General features: G+C 46.8%; 1 protein-coding gene across 1 annotated transcript in view; it reads left to right on the top strand.

Moving 5' to 3' along the window:
- LOC139240939 (keratin, type II cytoskeletal 8-like) overlaps positions 1–14268 on the top strand; it is a 32455-nt gene extending 18187 nt beyond the window's left edge. The window contains exons 5-9 of the mRNA XM_070869491.1: positions 820–984; positions 3546–3671; positions 5755–5975; positions 9710–9753; positions 13934–14268. Of these exons, the coding sequence (XP_070725592.1) occupies positions 820–984; positions 3546–3671; positions 5755–5975; positions 9710–9753; positions 13934–14073 (696 nt within the window). The 3' untranslated portion in view covers positions 14074–14268. The remainder of the gene's footprint in view (positions 1–819; positions 985–3545; positions 3672–5754; positions 5976–9709; positions 9754–13933) is intronic.
- The last annotated feature ends 6505 nt before the right edge of the window (positions 14269–20773 follow it).

Below are 20773 nucleotides of genomic sequence, written 5' to 3'. Positions count from 1 at the left end.
GCAGGGTCAAGCTCTACTCTGCTCCAGCAATGTGTTTCAGACCCAACTATAGAAGAACACCTGTGTATTGTAGCACTTTTTTCCATTTTCCACCGCACTGACCTTGTGGCCTCTGATTGCTCATTAGGGCAAAATTAGTGACTGTTTTATCACAAGAATCAGCCAACTCCATTTAGAATACAAATCCATCAACAGAATGTTAGGAACAAGAGGAGGCCATTCAGCCCTTGAGCCTGTTCCACCATTCAATGAGATGATGGCTGGCATGAAAAATCAGCGTTAAGATGGTGTTGCCTCAACCCATACTGAAAGGAAATGTAGGGACCTGAGAACAGATAACTTGCAGATTCACTTCTTTTAGTGAGCAGTCCTAATCCTTTTATTTAAAGATACCTTTAATGCCAAGACTATTATTGATGGCCTTTCCCACTAGGAACTGGATTGAGACTGTCCATACTCATCAGATGCTTTGTTTTACCTGCTATTGCACATGACATTAATCTCTTGACACCTCAGTTAAGTTGCACTTTTGTAAGATACCCAAATGGATATGAGTTGTTTACATGCGAACCTGTGATCGAATAGAATATATCCCAGTGTCAAATACCTCCTGTACCACATGAGCACTGGTGCAATAGCACCAGCTGAAGTGACCTTTATAACCATGTTTTCCAGTAATTCCTGTTGACACAGCTCTTGTGTGGTGTACAATACAAATACGGTCGACTTTTTTTTTTTCTATTTAAGCAAGAGCTGTAACTGGAAAGTGGGATGCAGGCATTATTAACCTGAAGTACATCTGCTTGTCTTTCCACCCAGGAAATCCGTGATCTGCAAGACCAGATGAAGAACACTGCTGTTACTGTGGCAGTTGACACCAGCCGCAACCTGGACCTTTCCAGCATCGTCAGTGATGTCCGGGCTCAATATGAAGGAATGGTGACCAAAAGCCGGCAAGAAAACTACTTTGCATATGAAAAAAAGGTAAGGCTTGGCTTGCTCTGTCCAGGAGTAAGTATCCCCTGTTGGAGCACTGGCACCAAGTGTGAACAGCCTTCTAGGATGCTGTGATTATCAAAGAAAAAGAAAAAACCTAATCTTAATTTCTTACGTAACCATAAATATTGAACTCCAAAGATACATATCTTGACCAATCATCATCATAGGCAGTCTCTCGGAGTCGAGGATGACTTGCTTCCACTGAGTTCTCGGGTGACTGAGTCCAATGCGGAACCTACAGTCTCTGACACAGGTGGGACAGACAGTGGTTGGAGGGACGGATGGGTGGGGAGCCTGGTTTGCCGCACGCTCCTTCCGCTGTCTCCGCTTGGTTTCTGCACGCTCTCGGCGACGGGACTCGAGATGCTCAGCGCCCTCCCGGATGCACTTCCTCCACTTTGGGCTGTCTTTGGCCAGAGACTCCCAGGAGTCGGTGGGGACGTTGCACTTTATCAAGGAGGCTTTGAGGGTGCCCTTGAAACGTTTCCTCTGCCCACCTGGGGCTCGCTTGCCGTGTCAAAGCTCCGCATCGAGCACTTGCTCATGTCGAGCATGCGGACGATGTGGTCCGCCCAACGGAGCGGATTGAGTGTGGTCAGTACCGTGGGAATAGTGTCTTGACCAATAGTGTGGGGAGGAGTCTCCTGCACATACACTTGAGCTTTTTGCTAGTATCACGCAGAACGATTTCGACCCAATGGCCCTGAATCTGTGGTCGGTGGCGTAAGCTAAGAAGTACACCGTCAACATCTGAACAAAATCTGCACTTGCCTCGTGCGAACCCCCCTTCAAAAGGTTGCTTTCAAATGCTGCGGAGTTGTGCGCAGCGTAGTGACCCAGGGATCCTACTGCTATGCCAACCTGGGATCACTTCCTGACTCTTGGCCAATCAGGAAACAGAGGAGATTGCTGATTTGCCCACATCTCATTTAAAATCATTTAGCAGACAGAAATGCTATTTTATTCATGCATTATGATTATTGCAATAGGATTTAATACACAAACCTATAATTATAGTTCTATAGTCCTTTTGAATGTGTTTTTCCTCGATTAGACAAACTAACTTTTTTGATTTAATTTAAATAATCTAAGATCGAGAGTTTATGGGTTGGATTTTGGAGGTGGGTCTGCTGTCAAAATCTAAAAGATTGACAGCAGGGCAGTATGCTGCTTGGTACCTGCCTCCTTGTAAGTTGCCCAGGTGCTGGCTCTGCCTGTGCTTTGCAGACCAGGCACTAAGCAGCAGGTCAGGCAATTGAAATACTTGGTATTACAGGTATTTAAGCAGCATTTTACCAGCTACTATCCATTTCCCCAACTTTCTGATGACTTTCCTGTCACTCGGGCATCACGTTGGGTAAGTAGGTCGGGTTTTCAATGACTCTCCATTCCTGTGAATAGGTGACAGCTGCAAAAGTGCTATAAACGCTACCATTTCACAGCTGTTCACTTTCCAATCTTAGAAGCTGGAGCCTTCAGGATTTGGAATTCACTTAGCTTTAGGAAGGTTGGAAATGTTTGGAGTAAACTCTCTAGCCAATGTCGTCTCCTTGGAGCAACCTCTCTCACCATTGACCGATCGCTTCTGTCATCTCCACTTCAGCTACCATTTATTCCACAAGCCTTGAAAAAGTCTCACCTTGATCCTCTGAATCCCACCACAATCAGCCCCAACACCACCAGCACCAGGCACACCAGCAGCACCAACAACACCAACCTTCTCCGCAATCAACTGATGCTGCACAGGACACAGGGCATCAGCACCTGACCACATTGCTGCCAGGGATGGCCTCACCATGGCCAGATTTGCTTCACTTGACACTGTACACCCTGGCTGCCATGTGATGTGCCAGGTTGGCACCACCCCACACCAACACCATAAAGCATCCCTACAATGTCCAAGCCATTCCTTTCTCACACATCTCGATTGTGGGGTGTACCCTTATGTCTCACCATTCATTACAACTCACTAAGTCACTTCCAAAGATGCTCACAAATCTGTCCATGAAGGCAAAGTGTTGAAAATAAAGATTTCAATGTTTGACAACACATTAGCAGAAACTCAATGAACATTGGCTAAAAGAACCAAGTGCCTACTCTTGCATGTTAGTTGGTATGATTAGACAAGGATGAGAGTGAGTGAGGGGCAGCTAGCGAGATGGGAATGTGATAATGTAGATACAGAGGGATGGGTGGAGGTGCAAGGTAAGTTGGTGTGAGTATGTGCAGGAGTAGGGAAGGCAGAGTGATGGGGATGTGATGAGTGGCACAGTAGGATGAGGTTGAGTGTGGCTTTGCAATAACGTTTCATGTTCTACTGAGATCATTGAAAGGTTTGCGGCCATGCTTGTGCCCTCCTGTGCAATGTGCAACCAGGCTGTGTTGGTTTCCTGGAGAGGTCTCTTCCACCCATTGGAAGGGAAGAGAACCTCCGTGTGCTGTGACTCCCTCCATAAACATATGGCCACCTTTTTATTGAGGGGATGGTTTGGGCTTGTTTAAAGGATGTTAATGAATTTTATGTTAATAATGATTCTCTCTTTTAGTTTGACAATATGAAGAAAAATTCTGGAAAATATACAGATGAGCTCCGTATTGTGAAGACTGAGATTTCAGAGATGGGAAGACAAGTCGGAAGATTCAATTCTGAAATCCAGGCTTTGAAGCAACAAGTAAGATCACTTTACAGGGGAATGAAAATCTTAAGTCATTGCTGCTTTTGTTGTTATAAATGCCCCCCTCTATTTTCACCCCTCCTCAGAGGAGTTGACTCTTTTGTTCCACAGATGCCAACTGCTCTCCAGTACCTCCCTCAAGGTAGTGTCAACCATGGCTCAGTGGGCAGCACTCTCGCCTCAGTCAGAAGATCATGGGTTCAAGACCCACTCCAGGGATTTGAGCACAACATCTAGGCTGATACTCCAGCGAAGTGCTGCACTGTCTGAGGTGCCATCTTTCGGATGAGACGTTAAACCGAGTCCCTGTCCTCTCGGGTGGATTTAAAAGATCCCATGGCACTATTTAGAAGAGTAGCAGGGGAGTTCTCCCTGGTGTCCTGGCCAATATTTCTCCCTCAACCAACATAACAAAAAACAGATTATCTGGTCATTATCATATTGCTGTTTGTGGGAGCTTGCTGTGCGCAAATTGGCTGCTGTGTTTCCCACATTACAACAGTGACTACACTTCAAAAGTACTTTGGCTGTAAAGTGCTTTGGTGTGGCCGTGAAAGGTGCTATCGAAATGCAAGTCTTTCTTTTTTTCATTCAAGTGACCAAGTTTCATGTGCTCCTGCAACGAGTGTTAATGGACTATTTGAGATGACCATCTTGATTGAAGTCAATGGAAAGGATAATCAGGCAGGATGTCAATCTGTCACCGTACCATTCAGTGGCAACAGAAAGCAGGCAATCAGCCTGATGGTCTTTTGTGTTTAATGTTAGTGAATACAGCAATTTGAACTCTACCAAAACAATTTTGCAAATTTAAAATCACCAAACGTAATTAGTGCTAACTTCCATATTATTTTTAATAATGTAAAGAAATGTATTTACAAGGACAAAGGGAACTGACGGGGTAAGCTAACCATGGCTACTCTGGTGTACTTCCTACTGACCAACTAAGAGGGATTGGCAGAGGCTAGTCACTTCCCTACCTTACAGCTCCAGCAATGGGAGTGGGAAATGAGTAAAGATGGACAGAGGAATTAGTGACTGTGTTCACCTTCACAAAATCATTTCTGTTACTTTATGAATGCGCTAAATAGAAGTTGTTTGTTTTTGTTTAAAATGGCGCATGTACATCAGTGAATCGAAGGGTTATCTCTCCGCAATGCTAATTATCAGTTCGGAGCATAGGAACAGGAGGAGGCCACTCAGCCCCTCGAGCCTGTTACATTAGGAACAGGAGGAGGCCACTCAGCCCCTTGAGCCTGTTACATTAGGAACAGGAGGAGGCCACTCAGCCCCTCGAGCCTGTTACATTAGGAACAGGAGGAGGCCACTCAGCCCCTCGAGCCTGTTACATTAGGAACAGGAGGAGGCCACTCAGCCCCTTGAGCCTGTTACATTAGGAACAGGAGGAGGCCACTCAGCCCCTCGAGCCTGTTACATTAGGAACAGGAGGAGGCCACTCAGCCCCTCGAGCCTGTTACATTAGGAACAGGAGGAGGCCACTCAGCCCCTTGAGCCTGTTACATTAGGAACAGGAGGAGGCCACTCAGCCCCTCGAGCCTGTTACATTAGGAACAGGAGGAGGCCACTCAGCCCCTCGAGCCTGTTACATTAGGAACAGGAGGAGGCCACTCAGCCCCTCGAGCCTGTTGCATAGGAACAGGAGGAGGCCATTCAGCCCCTCGAGCCTGTTACATTAGGAACAGGAGGAGGCCACTCAGCCCCTCGAGCCTGTTGCACCATTCAATCAGATCAGGGCTGATCTGTATCTTAACTCCATCTACCAGCCTTGGTTATGTAACCTTTAATACCTTTACCGTACAAAAATCTACCAATCTCAAGTTTTGACATTTTCAATTGACCCCCAGCCTTAACAGCTTCTTGGGGGTGGGGGGGACAGAGTTCCAGATTTTCACGACCCTTTGTGTGAAGAAGTGCTTCCTGACATCACCCCGATCGGCCTAGCTCTAACGGTTTCACCCCTTGTTCTGGACTCTCCTCCGGTGGTGGGGAGGGGCAGATAGTTTCTCTCTAAGTTGGGGCATTGGCTCACTAGGCACTGATGATTTTCCATATGTTACAGAAAGAGCAGCTGGAGGCAGCAATCACAGAGGCGGAGGATCGCGGAGAGATGGCTCTGGTGGAAGCTAAGAACCGCATTACCGAGATACAGAAAGCCATGGAAAAGGCTAACCAGGAAATGATCCGTCAGGTGCGAGAGTACCAGGACTTGATGAACACAAAGCTGGCCCTGGACATCGAAATTGCCACTTACAAAAAACTGCTTGAAGGAGAGGAGAGCAGGTTTGTGCAATTTGGTACCTCTTGATCTGGTTTAGTTCAATAAATTTTGCTCTTTCTAGAAGGCTGTATTCAGGGATGCACGGAAAAATGTTCCAGTGGAGGGCGTCCTTTGTGTGTTGCACGATGTGGCCCTGGAAATTTGAGCGAGTTCTGTCGGACTCCGATGTAACTCCCTATCGGAACCCACCAGAAGACAGCAGGGACCCAGTGCATTGGGTGTCTGCCTTTTCCGGGACTTTCTGGGCAGCCTTGTTGGGGACAGAACCTTTGCCCACTGCGTACACGGCACCAAGGGGGGAAGCCCCAGAGGGCGGAGCCAGGGTTAGGGACTCCCTGTGCCAAGAGTTCCCGCTCCTCCTGGCTCAGTCAGGACCCAGCATTGGAAATGTGGAGTGAGATGCGATGGACCAGCCTCCAGGTGGATGTAGGCGGGCCCTACCGGGGAGTCCAGTCAGAACAAAGGGTCTGGAGTGCGAGACAAAAAGGGTGAGTTTTTTGGATCAGTTTGCTGGGACGTGGCTGATGTCTTGGTGTTGAGGGTTGGTGGGAGGGGGCAGGGCAACATCACCACCAGCCCCTCCCATGGTCAGCAGATGCTAGATCTTCAGGTTGCATGGAGCAAGTGGGCATTGGAGATGTGTTTGTCACGGCACGGGTGCCTGGCAACCCCATTTAAATTTGATGCCCTCTCACTGAGCCTGCGAGTGCTGGTGGGTGTGATCTTGGCATAACCGCTGGTAACCCAGCCTACGTGTATTCCAGGCTTGTGTTTCACAACTTGTGTATGTTAATGTGGGGAGGCCAGTGTATCTTTTAACTGCTGCAGCGTGATACATCTTTAAATATATACACTGGACCCTGTTTTTGTATCGAAATGGTGGCACGTATTTTCGTGAGATTGGGAGGCCTACTTGTCTGTCGGCTGGTTAAGTGCTGCCGAGTTCCACCTGCAATGTAAAATCTGCCGCACCAGCAGCTTTGGGTGTGACTTGAATGCTTCCACTGCGAGACAAGGGGGGCACAAATTCTAAATGATTTCTGCTGCCCTGGCTGAGTGTGCTTGGGTGTTACTTGAAACAGCTTTACAATGCTACTAACACAACAACTAGCATTTGTATAACACTTTTAATGTAGATTCATTTAAGTGTCAGCTGTGGCTCAGTGGGCAGCACCCTCGCCTCTGAGTCAGAAGGTTGTGGGTTCAAGTCCCACTCCAGGGTCTTGAGCACATAAATCCAGGCTGACACTTCAGATGAGATGTTAAACCGAGGCCCTGACTGCTCTCTTGAGTAGACGTAAAAGATCTCATGGCATTATTTTGAAGAAGAGCAGGGGAGTTATCCCCGGTGTCCTGGCCAAATATTGATCCCTCAATCAAAACAAAAACAGATTATCTGGTCATCACATTGCTGTCTGTGGAAGCTTCCCACATTACAACAGTGACTGCACTCCATTGGCTGGAAAGTCCTTTAAGACGTCCGGTGGTCGTGAAAGTATTTCTTTCTTTTTAGATATACATGCCGAGACGCTTCAGAAGCGCACGAGAGAGCACTAGTTCCAATTGAACTTGACTCCCCTTAATGTTTGTTTTTGGCTCTTGGCCTGGATATTCATTTTCCAGAACAATTCCAGAAGTACCAGTCCCATTCTAACATAGGAACAGGAGGAGGCTGTTCAGCCCCTTGAGCTTGATCTACTATTCAGTCAGATCATGGCTGATCTGTACCTCAACTCCAGTTGCTTGCCTTGGCTCCATACCCTTTGATACCCTTGCCTCAGTCTTGAAACTTCAATTGACCCAGCATCCACAGCCTTTTGGGGGAGAATGTTCCATATTTCTACTACTCTGTTAAAACGTGCTTCCTGATTGTCCTCTGAAATAGCCTTGCTCTAATTTTAAGATGTCCCCTTGTTCCCGATGCTGCCACCAGAGGAAATTGTATCTCTGTATCTACCCTATCAAATCCTTTTTAACATTTTAAACACCTTGATCTGATCATTTCTCAATCTTCTGAGTTCAAGGAAATACAAGCTAAATTTATGCGACCTGTCCTCATAATTTAATCCACCCAGTCCCGGTATCATTTACCCGAGGGAAAACATCTTGCACCTCATTAAAAATGCGAAAGCAAAGAAATGACTTGCCGATATTGGCAGATGAACGATGATCATGTCCACATGACATTCTTTTCTCTGCAGCTTTAGCAGCAGTATTAACCCTACATTAACATATCAGGCCGATTAATGTGATACAACGTGGTAAGTGTTTGGCACTCTGTCCAAAAAGCTTTTGGTCTTGCTTACTAGACACCAATGTTTACGGTAAGCTGCGCGGCAACTCAACGCTCCAAGGAACCTGGGCAGCCGGCTTTTTAATGTAAAAGCTGCGCTGCACAGTATTTTAAAGGGGAAGATTGCTAGACACTGGAATAAAATCACTGAATTGCTAAAACTTGAGTGACCCTGCGCTACTGGCCACAATAAAATCCAAGCACGTGCTACGAATGTCTCACTTTGAAGTAATATTCTGGGTTCATTTGGCAGAGATTGGAAAAGTCCTGAAAATGGATCCACAGCCAGAGGTCACAAGTTGAAATTGGTCCAAAACAAACTTAAAACAAAATAGCAGGAGGCATTTCCTCCCACAGCGAGCGGGAGAACGCCTGGAGGGGTTTTGCCAGGCAGGGCATCGGAAGACCACGGCCAGGAATTTCCACAGCGCTGCTCCACTCTGCCACTGTAACTTCATCGGGAGTTTAAAAGCATTTGTTCTTGGGATGTGGGCGCCGCTGGCAAGGCCAGCATTCATTGCCCTTGAGAAGGTGGTGGTGAGTCGCCTTCTTGAACCACTGCAGTCCGTGTGGTGAAGGCGCTCCCACAGTGCAGTTGGGGAGGGATGCTCCAGGATTTTGACCCAGCAACAATATATTTCCAAGTCAGGATGGTGTGTGACTGCGAGGGGAACGTGGAGGTGATGGTGTTCCCATGCACCTGCTGCCCTTGTCCTTCTAGGTGGTAGAGGTCGCGGGTTTGGGAGGTGCTGCCGGAGAAGCCTTGGCGAGTTGCTGCAGAGCATCTTGTAGATGGTACACACTGCAGCCACGGTGGTGGAGGGAGTGAATGTTGAAGGTGGTTGGGGCGCTAATCAAACGGGCTGCTTTGTCCTGCATGGTGTCGAGCTTCTTGAGTGTTGTTGCAACTACAAGTGGAGTGTGTTCCATCACACGCCTGACTTGTGCCTTGTAGATTGTGGAAAGGCTTTGGGAAGTTAAGAGGTGAGACAATCGTGGCAAAATACGCAGCCTCTGACCTGCTCTTGTAGCCACAGCATTTATGTGGCTGGTCCAGTTAAGTTTCTGGTCAATGGTGACCCCAGGATGTTGATGTTGGAGGATTCGGCGATGGTTGTCATTGAATATCAAGAGGTGGTTAGACTCTCGCTTGTTGGAGATGGTCATTGCCTGGCACTTGTATGGCACGAACGTCACTTGCCACTTATCAGCCCAAACCTGAATGTCGTCCAGGGAGTGTGTCGGAAACCCCCTTTATGCATGTTTACACTGCACCGCCAGTGAAGTTACAGCAGGAGGAACAGGAGCAGATCTGAGGAAATTCTTGGCATAAGAGATTCAGGCATAGGGTAATGGAGGGGTATGAGCTGCATTGTACCATTATTCATGCTTGTCTGTTCCTGTGTTCTTTCCAATAACGGTTACTCTTGTCTCTCATTTCAGATTGTCAACGCCAGTGAATGTGACCTATCACCAATCCATGAAAAGTAAGAAAACTGCTCAGAATTTTTTCAATTACAAAATATAATCTTGTGCACAACAATATACATTTTACCTGTGTGGTGTGGCAGAGAGTCCGAGATTGAGGTCTAGATATTCGTCTCTGGCGGTGGCCCAGAACGGGCGGTATCGGATTGGCCACCCATTAGACACAGTGCCTGAGATGCAGTTGCGTTGCAGTCAATGGCACTGCATCTCGGGCGCTGCGTATAATGGAACCCGATCCGATACTACCCATTCTGCACCAACGCCAGAGGTCATTTTGAAGTGTCAATCTCTTATCTGTAATCAGGGCTGGGATGAGGTGCTACAGAGTGGGATGGCGGTTGGAGGGAGCTAAATCAATCTCTGTCCTTAATAAAAACAGAAAATGCTGGGAATCTCAGCAGGAGAGGCCGCATCTATGGAGAGGAATTAGTTAACGTCTCTGGTCGATGACCCTTCATCAGAACTGGTGTTCAGAAAGAACAGATTCTTAACCAGCACTGGAAGGGGAAGAAAGAACAAGAGAGGTCAATGATAGGTTAGAAAACAGGTGAGATTAGAGAGACAAAAGGGATGATGGACCAAATTCAAATGGTAATGCCAGGAGTTAGAAACGCATTAATCAAGATATGGTGGGATAATGACCAGCTGTCATTAGAGACGGGGAGGAAAAAAGATTGGCAGCGGTTACACTCTGAAATTGTTGAACTCGATGTTGGGTCCAGAAGGCTGTAAAATGCCTAAACGAAAGATGAGGTGCTGTTCCTCGAGCTTGCATTGAGCTTCATTGGAACAGTGTAGGAGACAGAGGTCGGATTGGGAATGCAGTGGAGAATTAAAGTGACAGGCGACCGGAAGCTCGGGGTCATGCTTACGGACTGAACGGAGGTGTTCTGCAAAGCGGTCACTCAATCTACGCTTTGTCTCCCCGATGTAGTGGAGCCCACATCGTGAGCAGCGAATACAGTATGCTAAATTGAACTAAGTACAAGTCGCTGTTTCACCTGGAAGGAGTATTTGGGGCCCTGGATAGTGGGAAGGGTGGAGATAAAAAGGCAGGTGTTGCATCTCCTGCGCTTGCACGGAAAGGTGCCGTGGAAAGGGGAGGGGGTGCTGGGGGGTGACTGGAATGGAGCAGGGTGTCGCAGAGGGAGCGGTCCCTTCGGAATACTGAGGGGAGGGGAAGATGTGATTGGTGGTGGGATCATGTTGGAAATGGCAGAGGATGATCTGTTGAATGTGGTGGCTGGTGGGGTGCAAGGTGAGGACAAGGGGAATCCTGGTATGGTTGAGGGAGGGGAAGGGTTGAGAGCAGAGGTACAGGAAATAAAACGGACACGGTCGAGGGCCATGTTAACCATGGCAGAGGGGAATCCTCAGTTGAGGAAAAAGGAAGACATGTCAGAGGCACTAGTGTGAAAGGTGGCGTTGTCAAAGCAGATGCGACAGAGAAACTGGGAGAATGGAATGGAGTCCTTGCAGGATGCGGGGTGAGAGGACGTGTAGTCCTGGTAGCTGTGGGAGTCAGTGGGCTTATAGTGGATATTTGTTGAAAGCCTATCCCCAGAGATGGAGACAGAGAAGTTGCGGAAGGGGAGGGAAGGGCGGAAATTGGATGCAAAGTGAATGAAATTTTCTAGTTCAGGGCGAGAGCAGGAAGCGGCACCGATAGTCATCAATGTACTGGGAAAAAGAGGTGAGGGAGGGGATCTGAGTAGGACTGGAACAAAGAATGTTCCACATATATCAAAGGCAGGCATAGCTAGGACTCATGCAGGTTCCCATAGCAACACCTTTAATTTGGAGGAAGTGAGTGGAGTTAAAGGAGAAGTTGTTCAATGAGAACAAGTTCAGCCAGGCGGAGGAGGGTGGGGGATGGGGACTGGTTGGGCCCCTGCTCGAGGAAGAAGCGGAGCGCCCTCAGGCCATCCTGGTGGGGGATGGAAGTGTAGAGGGATTGGACGTCTGGTGAAAAGGAGACGGTTGGGGCTGGGAAACTGGAAACTGTTAAGTGACGGAAGGTGTCGGAGGAGTCGTGGATGTAGGTGGGAATAGAGTGGACAAGGAGAAAAATAGTAGAGATAGGAAAAAAAAAAAGTTCTGTGGGGCAAGAACCAGCTGAAACGATGGGTCTACTGGGGCAATCCTGTTTTGTGGATCTTGGGAAGGAGGTAGAAGCAGGCTGTGTGGGGTTGGGGAACTGAGGTTGGTGGCTGTGGAGGGAAGATCTCCAGAGGAGATGAGGTCAGTGACGGTCTGGGAAATGATGGCTTGATGTTCAGTGGTGGGGTCATGGTCCAGGGGGAGGTAGGAGGAGTTGTCAGAGTTGCTGATCAGCCTCTGCAAGGTAGAGGTCTGTTCACGAAACAACAGTGCCACTCTTGTCAGCAAGTTTGATGACCAGGTTAGGATTGGATCTGAGCGAGTGGAATGTTGCAAGTTCAGAGGGAGGTAGGTTGGATTGAGTGAGGGGAGCAGAGAAATTGAGACGGCCGATGTCCCGTCGGCAGTTTGCAAGTCGCAATTCATTGAGGTGGGAGCACAAGAGGATGAAGCTCAGGCCTTTGCTGAGGACTGATTGTTCAGGGTCAGAGGGCAAGGTTACAGGGGATAGTGAAAACATGGCATTGTCCAGTGTCCAGATGTTGGAGGCAATGTAAAATGTGGGCAATCGTGTAAGACGGACGATCTCAAATCAGCCGTCTGTTAGACATCCCGGCCGATATTCACTTCAATGTATAGGAAAATAGGGCATGATCTACAAAGGGCGGCAAATTCGATATTGCCCAAACTTAAAATTGCCCCCATTGTGTAGAGAGAGAATCAAGCTTGGCTATGATGCCCCTTGCCCACATTAAAATAGCATGTTAGTATTCACTGTCTCGGCTCACATGAAGATTAGCCACTTTGGCCAGGTATGGGACGACATCTGGCATCTATGGACCTGTATCCCCCGCATGCGGCAATGCCTTCAGGATGAACGGGGAGAAAAGTGGGGATGTGGCAGGACAAGCGATAGCAGAAGATGGACAGTAAAAATAACGTGAAAGCCCTGATCCCCTTAAAGATAAGGCATTTAGTGTATTTATATTTATGGCTCAGGCCGATGTATGGCTAGTTTAAACCTTTTGCCATAACGGATTCAGCATGGTCGATGGTATAAAAACATCTCTTGCTATGTTGCTGTGTGAAGTATTTTTATTTGGGGTGAGAGCTCAGCCGGAGGCACCGTCATTGTCCTCAAGCCCAGTGGTACTCCAAATACAGCCAGCGACTCCTGGTGGCCTTCCTCCCCTTGGCTGTGGTCCTCAGCAGGCCTGTTCTGCTCACCTCTGGACCTCCATGAATAACCTGCCCAGCTGCAGGATACCAACTGAACTGTGACCAAATACAATTTCATGTCCATTCACTTGCTCCATAGCAAAAGAATGCTACAACAACTTACATTTATAGAGCACCTTTAGCACAGTAAAACATCAACACGTGCTTTACAGGAGTGCTATCAAACACAATTTGACACTGAGCCACATATGGAGATATTGGGGTAGGTGACCAAAAGCTTGGTCAAAGAACAAGGTTTTAAAGAGCGTCGTAGAGGAGGCGAGAGAGGCAGAGGTGTTTAGGTAGGGAATTCCAGAGCTTGGGGCCCAGGCAACCAAAGGTATGGCCGCCAATGGTGGAGCGATGGAAATCAGGGATGCGTAAGAGGCCAGAATTGGAGCGCAGAGATCTTGGTGGGTTGTAGGGCAAGAGGAGGTTAGAGTTTGGGAGGGAAAACGGATGAGGATTTTAAACTGAGGAAGGGCTGTCCCAGCTTCCTTACAATGCATGAACGAGCCCAATTATCAAATGGAACAATTGGTCCCATGTGATTCTTTTTTTTTTCCCAGTCTGTTGTTTTGAGAAAGTGCTGGCCTTCACTTGGCAACTGTAGACAGACCCTGTTTGGGTGATCAGGACCAGAGACTCAGTCCCCTTCATTTACTCCTGTTGCAGTATTCCTTAGTGTGGAACCTCCAGTAAGACATTGGTAGGGATTGTGATCCTTGACCGAAATTCAGTAACACAGCAGTTGGTCACTGGTTCCGTATAATAAATTGGTAGGTTAAGAAAGTTGTGCTTTCCAATGCAATCATTGCTCATTCTCTTGCCTCGTGTTTAAAATCTGTACATGTTCAACAGATTATGGAATTCCGCACTTTGACAGCTTGAACCGTGGTGGGCTGGAAACAAGCGGAATAACCAAATCCCTTATCGTCAAGACGATTGAAACCAAGGATGGCAAAACACTTTCCGAGTCCCCCTTTTATCCAAGAAAATGAAGTGCTTATGTTTTACAAAAAGATTTAGTTGGTCATTTCAATCATTTTTAACTTCTTGCATTTCAATTTTTTTTTTGGTTAAAATGTACCTCAAGACCTCATCAATGGGTCCTTAAAGATTTTTGAGAATAAAGAATTATGAAGGATTTTGCTCCATTCCTGGTACCAAATGTGAAATAAAGCTTGATAATACGATACATGTGTATTTTCTGTTCTGAGTAATTTTACAATTAACTCTCATCAGAGATTAGATGTGTCCCTGCCATTTGTGAAACTGGCAGATTTGCAAGTACTTCAATGAGGGAATTCATAAGAGATTATCTAAAGAACTTGTTGGTTCCCTAGGTGGTATACTGTGCACAGTCCTGGTCTCTATTATTTAAAAAAAGCCAGTAGAGGCACTGGGGAAAATGCAAAAAAGATTCAAAAGGTTGATAGCAGAACTGAGAAGATATACTTATCAGGAGAGGCTGAACAGGCTCTTTTCTCTAGAAAAAAGACTGAGTGATGACATGATCGAGGTCGTGAAAATTATGAAGGTATTCGATAGGGTAGATGTAGAGAAGATGTTTCCACTTGTGGGGGAGACCAAAACTAGGGACCATAAATATAAGATCATCACTAACAAATCCAATGCGGAATTCAGGAGAAACTTCTTTATCCAGAGAGTGGTGAGAATGTGGAATTTGCTACCACGGAGTAGTTGAGGTGAATAGTATAGATGCATTCAAGGGGACGCTAGATAAACACATGGAGAAAGGAATAGAAGGCTATGCTGATCAGGTGGGAGGAGGTTCATGTGGAGCATAAACACTAGCACGGACCAGTTGGGCTGAATGGCCTGTTTCTGTGCTGTATAGTCTATGTTTGGTAAATGGGCCACAATTATAAATCGGAAGATTTGAGTGCTGGTCTGAGCTGGCATGGATGATGTTTAGCTGAGGCAATAGGTAGGGCGCAACAATTAGACTCCGTGCCTCTCTGGTTTGGGGAGGGGCGAAATCAGCCAGGGTTCCTACTCCTGATCACTATTCCGTGACCCACTACTGAAAGTGTATGGGTGAGGACTGGATGGAACTCGATTGTGATACTCTCTCTTGGTAGGATAGCTTGCTGACACTCACTGTCCAGGCTCACTCATGAAAACTAAATTGGGAGTTTTTCTATAACAGGCAGTCGACCCGCAACAGCGGTTTTACACTCGGGTGACGTGTTGAAAATCTACTCCAAAATAACGTCATTTTTTTTTTGAGAAACCCAGGTGAAGGGCACAGACTCATAAGATATTGCAAGACAAGTTGAAAAAAAGGAGATATAATGAGATCAATCAGAATTTAGTGAAATGGTAAACATCAAGCCTACAGTCTAGAATCACGTCAATCAGCCCATCAATGCTGCACTGGTGTTTTTTTTCACCTGAGCAACCGAGTCAAATCCCACTCACTCATTCCTTTTAATATTCCTCTTTTTCAATCAACAATCTAATTGCCTTTAAAAAGAATTTATGGATTCTGCGTCAACAGCAATATGTGGCCGAGAATTCTATGTGAAGAATTTTTGCCCCTTCAATTCTTTGTTATTTGTCACTGTGGCTCAGTGGGTAGCACCCTCGCATCTGAGTCAGGAGGTTATGGGTTCAAGTCCCACTCCAGAGACTTGAGCATAAAAATCTAGGCTGACACTCCAGTGCAGTGCTGCGCTATCGGAGGTGCCGTCTTTCGGATGAGACGTTAAACTGAGGCCCCGTCTGCTCTTTCAGGTGGATGTAAAAGATCCCGTGGCACTATTTCGAAGGGGAGTTATCCCCGGTGTCCTGGGCAATATTTATCCCTCAATCAACATCACTAAAACAGATTATTTACACATTGCTGTTTGTGGGAGCTTGCTGTGCACAAATTGGCTGCCGCGTTTCCCACATTACAATAGTGACTACACTCCAAAAGTACTTCATTGTCTGTAAAGCGCTTTGAGACGCCCGGTGGTTGTGAAAGGCGCTATATAAATCCAAGTCTTTTATCTTATATTTATGCCCTTGCTGACCAAGGCAAATGACTGAACACAATATGAGTTCTCGAAGTGCTTTAAAAAATGCTTAAAACGTATTTCCCAAACCAGTGTTGCGAGACCGGCTTCTACCTTTTTCAAGCTACAACATTAGGGTGGGGCAAGGGTGCAGAGGGCACAGTGCAATCTGTGAGGGAGGAACATGTAGAAGACAGTTCAAGAGTCTGAAGCATGGGAGCGGGAAGCAAGGAGGAAGGAACTGTGGAAGGTGATGTACGGGGTTCGGGACTACTCCCCACCCTTAGCCATTGGACCTCTCGCTCAGTTTGTCCTATCCTCAGTGCAGTACTGAGGAAGTGATCCCCCTCTTTCAGATCAAATGTTAAACTAATGCCCTTTCTGATTGTCCAGCCAGACATAAAACATCCTATGGCACTATTTGAAGAGCAAGTTCTCCCAACCAATTTTCTTCCCTTAACCAACACCACCAAAACACATATCATTGAGTGATTCACCTCCTTCAATGTTTGTGAACAGTGTTGGTCCTTGCTGTGTGCATATATCATCATCGCTGGAGAAATATCACCAACGATATCTCCGCAAGATCCTGCAAATCCCCTGGGAGGACAGGCGCACCAACATTGGTGTCCTCAAGCAGGCCAACATCCCCAGTATTGAAGCACTGACCACACTTGGATCAGCTTCGCTGGGCAGGCCACATAGTTCGCATGCCAGATACGAGACTTCCTAAGCAAATGCTTTATGCGGTTCTCCTTCACGGTAAACGAGCCAAATGTGGGCAGCGGAAGCGTTACAAGGACACCCTCAAAGCCTCCCTGATAAAGTGTGACATCACCACTGACACCTGGGAGACCCTGGCTGAAGACCGCCCGAGGTGGAGAAAGTGCATCCGGGAGGGCGTTGAGTTCTTCGAGTCTCAACGCAAAGAGCGTGAAGAGGTCAGGCGCAGACAGCGGAAGGAGCGCGCGGCAAACCAGCCCCACCCACCCCTTCCCTCGACGAATGTCTGTCCCACCTGTGACAGAGTCTGTGGCTCCCGTATTGGACTGTTGAGCCACAAAAGAACTCACTTTGGGAGTGGAAGCAAGTCTTCCTCAATTCCGAGGGACTGCCTATGATGACGATGTGAGCAAATTGATTGTCTATCTGCGTAACAGTAACTGCACTTCAAAAGTAATTCCTGGGCTGCAAAGTGCTTTGAGGTGTCCCAGGTGCTACATTAATGCAAGTTTATTTAGTCTTCCTTTTGTATCCTCCCCATAATTATATCAGATAGCTCTTGGATCAATCACTATGCAGTGATTTGTGCAATAAAGTGAATGTGCCTGGAGATTCGCGGAGGACAGAATCGGGGCTCATAACTTCCCCTTGTCCACCAGCACATGGAGACTATCTGCTGAAATGAAGAACCAATCAATCACAACACGGGAGTGACAAAGAAAACGCGCGTAGTCTTGAATAACTAATCCTTCTTCACCAAGCTTTGTCTGAGGGTTTAATCACCTCACTCCTATTTACTTCAAATCCCACCGCAGAATCCCTCAAACCAGCAGGAAAAAAAGATGAGGAGTCGTTTTTCAAATATACTGTGAGTATTAATGGTACAAATGGAACATAACAATACTGGTGGATTCCCCATGACACTGCTCATAATAGGCCAATGGATACACTCTTTCTCAGAGGCAGGAGCACAACACCGCAATTCACAATGTGTCACTCCGTTGCTACAGTGCGGCTGCAGATCACTTTGTATGTTCTTTTGAGGCTTTTACAAGCTTGCAGACTGCAGGAGGCAGGAAAGGCTGAGGGAGGTGAGGAGTTCTATGGTTTTAAAATCGGGGAAATAAACTAAGACATGGTGCGATGAGTCTTGATTTCAACACCAGTCAAAGAAGGGTAACTTTGAAGGTATGAGGCGTGAATTGGCTAGGATAGATTGCCGAATGATACTTAAGGGGTTGACTGTGGCTGGGCAATGGCAGACATTTAGAGACCGCATGGATGAATTACAACAATTGTACATTCCTGTCTGGCGTAAAAATAAAAAAGGGAAGGTGGCTCAACCGTGGCTATCTAGGGAAATCAGGGATAGTATTAAAGCCAAGGAAGTGGCATACAAATTGGCCAGAAATAGCAGCGAACCTGGGGACTGGGAGAAATTTAGAACTCAGCAGAGGAGGACAAAGGGTTTGATTAGGGCAGGGAAAATGGAGTACGAGAAGAAGCTTGCAGGGAACATTAAGGCGGATTGCAAAAGTTTCTATAGGTATGTAAAGAGAAAAAGGTTAGTAAAGACAAACGTAGGTCCCCTGCAGTCAGAATCAGGGGAAGTCATAACGGGGAACAAAGAAATGGCAGACCAATTGAACAAGTACTTTGGTTCAGTATTCACTAAGGAGGACACAAACAACCTTCCGGATATAAAAGGGGTCAGATGGTCTAGTAGGGAGGAGGAACTGAGGGAAATCTTTATTAGTCGGGAAATTATGTTGGGGAAATTGATGGGATTGAAGGCCGATAAATCCCCAGGGCCTGATGGACTGCATCCCAGAGTACTTAAGGAGGTGGCCTTGGAAATAGCGGATGCATTGACAGTCATTTTCCAACATTCCATTGACTCTGGATCAGTTCATATCGAGTGGAGGGTAGCCAATGTAACCCCACATTTTAAAAAAGGAGGGAGAGAGGAAACAGGGAATTATAGACCGGTCAGCCTGACCTCAGTAATGGGTAAAATGATGGAATCAATTATTAAGGATGTCATAGCAGCGCATTTGGAAAGAGGTGACATGATAGGTCCAAGTCAGCATGGATTTGTGAAAGGGAAATCATGCTTGACAAATCTTCTGGAATTTTTTGAGGATGTTTCCAGTAAAGTGGACAAAGGAGAACCAGTTGATGTGGTATATTTGGACTTTCAGAAGGCTTTCGACAAGGTCCCACACAGGAGATTAATGTGCAAAGTTAGAGCACATGGGATTGGGGGTAGTGTGCTGACGTGGATTGAGAACTGGTTGTCAGACAGGAAGCAAAGAGTAGGAGTGAATGGGTACTTTTCAGAATGGCAGGCAGTGACTAGTGGGGTACCGCAGGGGCCCCAGCTGTTTACATTGTACATTAATGATTTAGACGAGGGAATTAAATGTAGTATCTCCAAATTTGCGGATGACACTAAGTTGGGTGGCAGTGTGAGCTGCGAGGAGGATGCTATGAGGTTGCAGAGTGACTTGGATAGGTTAGGTGAGTGGGCAAATGCGTGGCAGATGAAGTATAATGTGGATAAATGTGAGGTTATCCACTTTGGTGGTAAAAACAGAGAGACAGACTATTATCTGAATGGTGACAGATTAGGAAAAGGGGAGGTGCAACGAGACCTGGGTGTCATGGTACATCAGTCACTGAAGGTTGGCATGCAGGTACAGCAGGCGGTTAAGAAAGCAAATGGCATGTTGGCCTTCCTAGCGAGGGGATTTGAGTACAGGGGCAGGGAGGTGTTGCTACAGTTGTACAGGGCCTTAGTGAGGCCACACCTGGAGTATTGTGTACAGTTTTGGTCTCCTAACTTGAGGAAGGACATTCTTGCTCTTGAGGGAGTGCAGCGAAGATTCACCAGACTGATTCCCGAGATGTTGGGACTGACCTATCAAGAAAGACTGGATCAACTGGGCTTGTATTCACTGGAGTTCAGAAGAGTGAGAGGGGACCTCATAGAAACGTTTAAAATTCTGACGGGTTTGGACAGGTTGGATGCAGGAAGAATGTTCCCAATGTTGGGGAAGTCCAGAACCAGGGGTCACAGTCTAAGGATAAGGGGTAAGCCATTTAGGACCGAGATGAGGAGAAACTTCTTCACCCAGAGAGTGGTGAACCTGTGGAATTCTCTACCACAGAAAGTAGTTGAGGCCAATTCACTAAATATATTCAAAAGGGAGTTAGATGAAGTCCTTACTACTCGGGGGATCAAGGGGTATGCCGAGAAAGCAGGAAGGGGGTACTGAAGTTTCATGTTCAGCCATGAACTCATTGAATGGCGGTGCAGGCTAGAAGGGCTGAATGGCCTACTGCACCTATTTTCTATGTTTCTATGTTTCTATGTTTAAGTGAGGAGGATGACGACCACATCCCAGGAACAAATTTTTTAAAAATCAGGACAACTGTGGAATCCACAATGGGATATTGTATAAGGGATCTACTTACACAGCGTACATCTCACAGACCTTGTGCATTTGATGAACAGGGCCGAATAATCTATGGATATTGCCTAAGCTGCTGTGACCAGGCTCGACAGGCCAAATGGCCTCCTGCTGTGCTGTAACCATTCTATGATTCTATTCTATGACCATATTCCAGAAGGAGGCTGATGTATCAATACTGAACTGAAACTTTAGAACAAGCACAGGAAATTCCAAGACCCTTTCCTTTGACCTGGAAGTTGTTCTTATGATTGACAGCTGCAGTATCTCTCTTAGGCAGTCCCTTGTATCGAGGATGACTTGCTTCCACGCCAAAAAATGATGAGTTCGCAGGTGTTTCAATGAAGGACCTAATATTCCAGGTCCCGAACTACATCCTGAAGGGTGGAAGATACCTGTGCGTGGATTTTTTTAACGTGGGGTGACCGTTGCACACCAGCCACCACACGGGCTTGACAGAGCTAGGACTTGGTCCAGTGGCA

The sequence above is a fragment of the Pristiophorus japonicus genome, chromosome X, assembly GCF_044704955.1.
Source record: "Pristiophorus japonicus isolate sPriJap1 chromosome X, sPriJap1.hap1, whole genome shotgun sequence".
Lineage (NCBI taxonomy): Eukaryota > Metazoa > Chordata > Chondrichthyes > Pristiophoridae > Pristiophorus > Pristiophorus japonicus.
The sequence above is the reverse complement of the archived record's forward strand: the minus strand, read 5'-3'. Positions and strand labels throughout refer to the sequence as shown.